This window comes from Carassius auratus, chromosome 45, assembly GCF_003368295.1.
Source record: "Carassius auratus strain Wakin chromosome 45, ASM336829v1, whole genome shotgun sequence".
NCBI classification, from domain to species: Eukaryota; Metazoa; Chordata; class Actinopteri; order Cypriniformes; family Cyprinidae; genus Carassius; species Carassius auratus.
Window position 1 is genome coordinate 17311953 of NC_039287.1, and position 7997 is coordinate 17319949.

General features: G+C 41.0%; 1 protein-coding gene across 12 annotated transcripts in view; it reads right to left on the reverse strand.

The window, feature by feature from the left end:
* LOC113063443 (protein tyrosine phosphatase receptor type K) overlaps positions 1 to 7521 on the reverse strand; it is a 155931-nt gene extending 148410 nt beyond the window's left edge. For 4 of the 12 annotated variants that reach the window (XM_026233837.1, XM_026233836.1, XM_026233839.1 and 1 more), the window contains exons 1-2: positions 7258 to 7508; positions 5192 to 5215 (exon numbers count right to left, since the gene is read on the reverse strand). In XM_026233837.1, the coding sequence (XP_026089622.1) occupies positions 5192 to 5215; positions 7258 to 7330 (97 nt within the window). In that variant the 5' untranslated portion in view covers positions 7331 to 7508. Of the gene's footprint in view, positions 1 to 5191; positions 5216 to 7257 lie in introns of all 12 variants that reach the window. The other 8 variants (XM_026233840.1, XM_026233843.1, XM_026233833.1 and 5 more) reach the window with 7 other exon arrangements.
* Between the last annotated feature and the right edge of the window lie 476 nt (positions 7522 to 7997).

Below are 7997 nucleotides of genomic sequence, written 5' to 3' on the forward strand. Positions count from 1 at the left end.
AGTGCTGCGTTTGACACAATTGACCACAGCATTCTTTTGCAGAGACTTGAACACTTTGTTGGCATCAGTGGAAGTGCATTAGCATGTTTTAAATCGTACTTATATGACCGCCATCAGTTCGTAGCAGTGAATGAAGAGGTATCATATCGATCACAAGTGCAGTATGGAGTACCTCAAGGCTCAGTACTAGGGCCGCTACTCTTCACGCTTTATATGTTACCCTTGGGAGATATCATCAGGAAACATGGTGTTAGCTTTCACTGTTATGCTGATGATACTCAGCTCTATATTTCCTCACAGCCTGGTGAAACACACCAATTTGAAAAACTAATGGAATGCATAGTCGATATAAAAACTGGATGACGAGTAATTTCTTACTGCTAAATTCAGAAAAAACAGAGGTGTTAATTATAGGACCTAACAACTCTGCTTGTATTAACCTAGAACACTGTCTAAGACTTGATGGCTGCTCTGTCAATTCTTCGTCATCAGTTAGGAACCTAGGTGTGCTATTTGATCGCAATCTTTCCTTAGAAAGCCACGTTTCTAGCATTTGTAAAACTGAATTTTTCCATCTCAAAATATATCTAAATTACGGCCTATGCTCTCAATGTCAAATGCAGAAATGTTAATCCATGCATTTATGACCTCAAGGTTAGATTATTGTAATGCTTTATTGAGTGGTTGTTCTGCACGCTTCGTAAACAAACTACAGCTTAGGGGTGGCACGGTTCGCTGAAAAAAATCAGAACCGTTCGGTTCACCCCACACATTACAAGACATTACAACAATAGTAATGAGAAAAACAAAAACAAAATCTGGACAAACAATTCACTCTTGATCAATGCGAATTACTGCTGGAATATGAGGTGTAATTTCTTCCGTCATCACCCGGGTCCTGATAGTGGGCGCGCACAGATGAGACATGAACAGCACACGTTGATATGCGTTTAAACTAAACTCATTTAAGCTTTGTCAGTTTAAACATTTAAGAGCCAAAGGACGCGAGCTCGCAAGCGCACAAACCCGGGCCTCAGAACGCGCACAAATATAAGCTCTCTCTGAAGTATTGTTTAAATGGACAAATTCACACAAAAAATATGTAAAAATGACCGTCTTGGTACGTATCCTACAGCAGACATAGCCGACTGAAAGTATGATACTGGATCTGTGCATTCTCTTAAAGTGACAGTCTTTATATTAATCGAACAGCAACAACAAAGAAATCACTCACTGCTCTTGATTAAAAAGCTTTTATAACTTTAATAAAGAATCATCTTTAATTTATACAGTCCAATATGCAATGCTGTTTTCCATTTGATTACTTTATTCAATTTCTGTACTTAAAAACTGATGCTTAACCTGCCTTAAAAAAAAACTGAAAATCACTGTTTATTGTTTGTATCTTTACTCTATTATATTTATTTGTGCTGTTGCTCATCATTAGAAGAATGGCATCTACGCTAATAGTTAGTTGTCTGTTTCTCTCTTGTTCCGAGGTCACCGTAGCCACCAGATCCAGTCTGTTTCCAGATCAGAGGGTCACTGCAGTCACCCGGATCCAGTACGTATCCAGACATGATGGTGGATCAGCACCTAGAAAGGACCTCTACTGCCCTGAAAGACAGTGGAGACCAGGACAACTAGAGCCCAGATACAGATCCCCTGTAAAGACCTTGTCTCAGAGGAGCACCAGGACAAGACCACAGGAAACAGATGATTCTTCTGCACAATCTGACTTTGCTGCAGCCTGGAATTGAACTACTGGTTTCGTCTGGTCAGAGGAGAACTGACCCCCCAACTGAGCCTGGTTTCTCCCAAGGTTTTTTTCTCCATTCTGTCACCGATGGAGTTTCGGTTCCTTGCCGCTGTTGCCTCTGGCTTGCTTAGTTGGGGTCACTTCATCTACAGCGATATCGTTAACTTGATTGCAAATAAATGCACAGACACTGAACAGACACTTAAACTGAACAGAGATGACATAACTGAATTCAATGATGAACTGCCTTTAACTATCATTTTGCATTATTGAGACACTGTTTTCCAAATGAATGTTGTTCTGTGCTTTGACGCAATGTATTTTGTTTAAAGCACTATATAAATAAAGGTGACTTGACTTGACTCAGATCCTCTCACAATGGAAATGTTTGCTTGTTTCTCGAATGTTTCTCCCAAACAAATGATCCCAGCAATCTCAAGAAAGTCTCTTCTGAGCCTAAAGTTAGAGAAGAGACTTCAACCACATCTCAAACTGTCTTCAGACTTCATTTCAAAGTCATCAAAAAACACAACATGACTTATCAACCTCCTTTCCAAAAGCAACAATCTCATTTCATTTCTCATCTGGGACAAAACTGCTTGATCAGTAGCCATCTGGAGAAGCTCATTAAGTCTCTGAAAGAGCAACCTGAGAGCAGCACACTCCTCCTGTGAGTAACAACATGACATCGGCACACAGGCTGAGAGCCAGAGAAAGAGAGGATGTTTTCCTTCAAAGAGAGCTCACGATCAGCTCTGCGGGCTTAATTTGATAATCACCACCATCATCATAATCTTTATGGATATCAGGACGGTCACAAATCACAACACAGAAACAAAAACAATCTAATGACCAAATCCTCAATCCGACTTTCCCTTCTGTGGCTCCGCTCTATCTAAAGGAGCTTACAGCACTGCTGCCCATTACTGCTCTAATCCTCAAAGTGCTGCCACCACCGAGAGCACATCCTCCACCGCTCCAGCACAAACAGCCTCGTCTTCACGCCGCTTCTTTTCTTCTCTCTAGAAACACATGTGCCTCTCTGAGGGGCGTTCACAGCACCTTGAGCCCATGACCCTCGTGCAAATACAGAAATTACACTACACAAACTCTAAGAACGGCATTCATCTACGTTTATCCTCTTCTTTCACATGAGTTGAGCTTCAACGCATGCATGGCTCTGCAAAAACATCACACAGCACTTTGACCTTAACAAGAAAAGGGTTCCAGATAGAGTCAATTTTACTATTTAATCATTTGCATGTCATTTCTAATGTGCAAAATATTCTGATGATTATTCTAGGGATGTCAATACACCTTAAAATAAAATTGAATTAAATGTATGCATTTATCCAAAGCGACTTACAGTGCATTGAGGATGTCAATTTTTACCTATCATTTGTTCCCGGGGAATCGAACCCCCAACCTTGCGCTTGATAGCACAATGCTCTACCAGTTGAGCTACAGGAACACACCTTGTATGTAGTGTCTAGATACACACACTCCATGTCTAACCACTAGGCCATCGGTGCTGACCGTTCATGTGAGTAAAGAGAAGAGACGATCGGTCACATGTGCTTGGACTGAGTCATGACCGTGAGCTCTCACAACATCTCTCATCAAAGAAGCCATGTTTCTTGCTCATATTTTCCAATAAATTTAACAGAATTCTAAAAAAGTAACAAAGCATAAAGCATATTGCAATTACGGGAGATGCTCAAACAATGTTTCGTGAACTTTTGTTCACACATCAACTGAAAACAACAGAAATCAATTCTTGGCATTTAAGAATCAAAATCAGTTCATTGAAATGAGAATCGATTTCAACCCAACCCAGCTCTGTTTCTAATGAGAATAACTGTATTCATTCACTGAGCATCAGCTCCTCTGACAAAACCTCTGCATGAGCCGAGAAGACAGGACTGGATTAAAAATCCATACAGCTGCGTCAGATCAAACACTCAAGCACCTGACACGTATTGATTTTTCATGCAGAATCTGAGAAACTTCAACGCTGTCCGAAGACAATACCTGTCTGCTGTAAATAGATTTTGTAGCAAGTCTGCAAAGTATGCACTGCTGTGATGAGCAGCCTGCGTCCGCGGCCAGAGCGGTGATTTAACACAGACACAAGGCCCTCTGCAGATGAGCCGCACATTCACACCAAAACTCATCCTTCTTCATGTCTCGCTCTGGTATTGTGCATGATATTAAATATATTAAATCAAATAAGAATGTAATCTCTGTTGGTGCACATGGGAAATTAATATTCACCAATAATACTATTGCCCAATTTGGTTGCAAATGCCACTGGATGTTGCCTGTGAGACTCAAATTGACACCATTTACTTTCTCAAAGAGATAGCTCAACCAAACATGGCGTCCTCATTTACTCACCCTTGTTTCAAACCTGTTTGAGTTTCTTTCTTCTGCCGAATACAAAAGAAGATATGTTAAAGAATGAAGGCAACCAGACAGCTGACAGTAACCATTTATTTAATTAATTTATTTTTTTCAGTATGAAAGTCAATGGCTACCGTCAGCTGTTTGGTTGCCAGCATTCTTCAAAATGTCATCTTTTGTCTTCAACAGCTGATAGAAATTCAAACTGGTTTGGAACAAATGATGAAAGGATTTTCATTGATGATGGAAGTATTTCCCTTTAAATCATGTTCCTGCTCTTACTAGAAATATGATTGGCTGGTACACATTGCAATCATTCCAAGCATTTTAAATGCTTGCTTATGTATGCATGCTTTCATCAAAATGTGACAACTTGCTCCGCCTCCGTGATGTCTTTTCACAGTCCAATCAGACTGACTGATAGATCAAATCAATTGTTGTTTTCTTGTTGGCTATTACATGTTACAAAAATACAGTGTTCAAAAGAGCTCATGCAGCTGACCTCCAGTCAAGTGCTGTTCTCCAGGAGCATCAGGCTCATTCCCGCTGGGCTGATTCAGTGAAGACGACCCTTACACCGAATCTCAGCTCTCGGGGGTGAAAACACACGCTCATATTCTTCCATTCCTCCTCAGACTCACAAAACATCGCTTTACACCCCATCTCTATCACTACATCCACACCGATGACAACGACCCGAGAGGCAAAGCATTATATTCAAATCATGAGCTAGCCATTCACGAAGCCTTGTTGAAGTCACACAGAAGAGCTTGTAAACCCACACACCCCAGAGTACATGGCTGTGATGTTTTCCTGTTAGTGTGCATTGGGAGGGGGGGGGGTAAAAAGCTGATTTATACGTTGATATGTTTGTGTCACGCAGACCCACAGCTCGTGTGGACTTGAGGGTGACAGAGCGCCACATCAGGACGAGGTCATTGGGTCAATTACTCAGACACAGATGCCCAGGACAGATGTTTATGATGATGATGATGATGATGATGATAGCGGCGTGGATTTACGACTCACCTTTCTCCGCGTGTCCCATTTGAGCTGCGTCCAGAGAAAGAGAAAGAGAGCGATATCAGGGATTATCATCTCGAGCGCTGATCCTCCGCTTCATTTCAATAACACGCTGGCATAATTACACCAGACACTAATCAATCTCAGCCTCCCGTAATTTGCCATTCGTCGTCCGTTGTTTTTGATTACTCTAATAGAATTAATCGGAGGGTTAGCCTCGCTGATTAATTAATCAGCAATTACACAGACAGCTGTATCCCCTGCAGACGAGCTGTGGTGCGGTTACAGTCAGACAGATGTGAGCATCACCACAAATCACTAGATTAGGAAGGTCAGATGTGCCGCAAAACATTTATCTGAAAACTTTTGTTTTATTAAAATGACAATTAACAAAAAAACGTCATGGTTTGGTTTCATCTGACCTGTATTTTACAAAACATTTCCTTTATTTACAAAGCGACCAACATAATGATGATGATATTAAAAACACTGTGGTGTGAATGTGTGTGTGTGTCCACAACATCACACACACTGCTGTGTGTACATAATCCCACAAAAGACTCAAATATGTGTTTACATGCGTGTGCACACTAGTCCTCAGCTGCTTGACTTATACTGTTTCTCTTTGCACATGTACAGTTTCGTATAGTCTAGATATTTTTCCTTTTCAGTCTAAATAAACATTTATATATAGTATATTAATATTCACATCTGTAGGTTACTATGTGTACAGCTACAGTGGTTGTGTAGCTTTTGTATAGTTTGTTTTTTAGTTTTTATTTTGTACACAGGTTAAACATTTACATTTAGTATTTAAAGTCACAATCTGACATTGGGTTAGGTTTGTATAGGTGTAGTATTATGTGAAGCATTCGTGTAGTAAACATTTATATATGGTATATGTATAGTCAGAATCTGTCAGTAGGTTAGTTGTGTACAGGTTTATACTGTTTTACTCGTTGTTGTATGTCTGTATTTCTGAAGCCCCGTGGTCCTGTGAGGCACGACCTATCCTTCCACTGTATGTCACACATCTAGCAGAACGACAATAAAGCTCAGTTTGACTTGAATTACAAAGTGATTGATGTGTTGTAATTTCATATCTGATACTGTCAGTGAAATCAGAAAAACGTAGAGTGACACATCTGGAAACACTACCACAGCTAAACGCATGCATTTCTCTCATTTGAAAGCATTTTAACATTACAACAGCTCTATTTTGTCCTCATATCTGTACAAAAAAAACTACTGAAAACATCTTCCAAAAGTATTTGATGATATATTGTGATGCTTTGCGGTCAAATTTGTGCTCCAGTTACAACGGCTCAATACTACCATATTACAGTTATACAGATAAACTAATAGTTTTGGTTTATTATATATATATATATATATATATTTTTTTTTTTTTTTTTACGTTAAAACAAAAACCTTATTTTTAATCAAAACACTCTGCAACAAACCCCTGAAATAAACATCATGAAGAATTGAACAGAACAGAGTGAATAGAGTTTTAATTCTGCAAAGTTGATCAGTTCTTTAGAGCTGAAACAGATCCGCGCAGAGAACCTGTTTATATTGTGTCGCTAATCCCGAAGAATGCGCATGAAACATTCGAGTAAAGAAACTTCTGAAGGGATTTTCTAAAATCTTAAATGCTTTTCTTTATTACCTGGACTTAAATTACTGTTTTTCATTTTGTTAGAGGAGGGTCAGGAGTTTTAAATCCTCACAGATTGTGATGTCCAACAGAACAATTAGTCGATTCGTTCTAGTTTTTGTGTTGTTAGACACACATTAGAATCACGACAGAACCTCCGAGCGGACTGCGGAGGCTCGGTAAAACACTCTGAATGCCCGTCACTATTCTCACACACAAAACCAGCCCAAACCATCCGCACACCTCACCCAGGTCCTGCCAGAAGAGCCACCTGGACACACAATCAACTTATGAGGTGTAAACGTGCGCTCGTGCCACGCAGAAAGGTGCGCACGCATTCAAAGCAACAGCCGCGGAAACTTTTGCTGGCTCCGCCGCGGGGATCGGTAAAGGTGAATCTTCAGGCACTTACCGGGTATGTACTGGGCTCCCGTGCTTCCAAACGCCGAATGCAGGAGTAACAAGCTCAAAATGATGGTATCCATATCTATCGGCCGAGTTGAGAAAGTTTTTGGAAGTGTTGGGAGATGTTTCTTATTCCAGACGATCCGCGCGCCCCATGCTCTCTCTCCGCGTCTCGCTCCGATACTCTGTTGCGCTGCGAGCGCGCGCTCCACGAGCCGACAGGCGCCCCCTTCTGACTGACACACACACACACACACACACACACACACACACACAGCTTTTCCAGCTTACTTCAGTCTTCTGCTTCTCCACAGCTTTCGGCAAATCATTCAGTTTGAGATGTTTAATGTGCTCATGCAATGCCTTTTGTTTAAAACCACGCGTACAATCTCACTACTTCCTGCCTGGAAACCTCACCTGCGCCTGGATCTGTACACAGCAAATCAAAAGCAGCTTGGACTTTTTAGCCAATCGCCAAGCCGTTCTGCCTGTCAGTCACTTCCAGTGACACTGTTGAATAACATGCAGTGGGCGGAGTTTGGGGAGAAGAAGGCGGGTGCTTCGAGGGATTTGGGCTGATTGGGTGGGCAGAAGTTACCAAAATGTAACGAAACGCACAGACTCTGTTTGGTCATTTAAGTTCAGACGTTAAATTAATGTTTTCTGAACGTCTCCCATTGGTCAAACAAACAAAAAGTGCTTCCCCAAACACACGCCATTGGTTTCCCTTTAAAAAAAAAGAAAGAG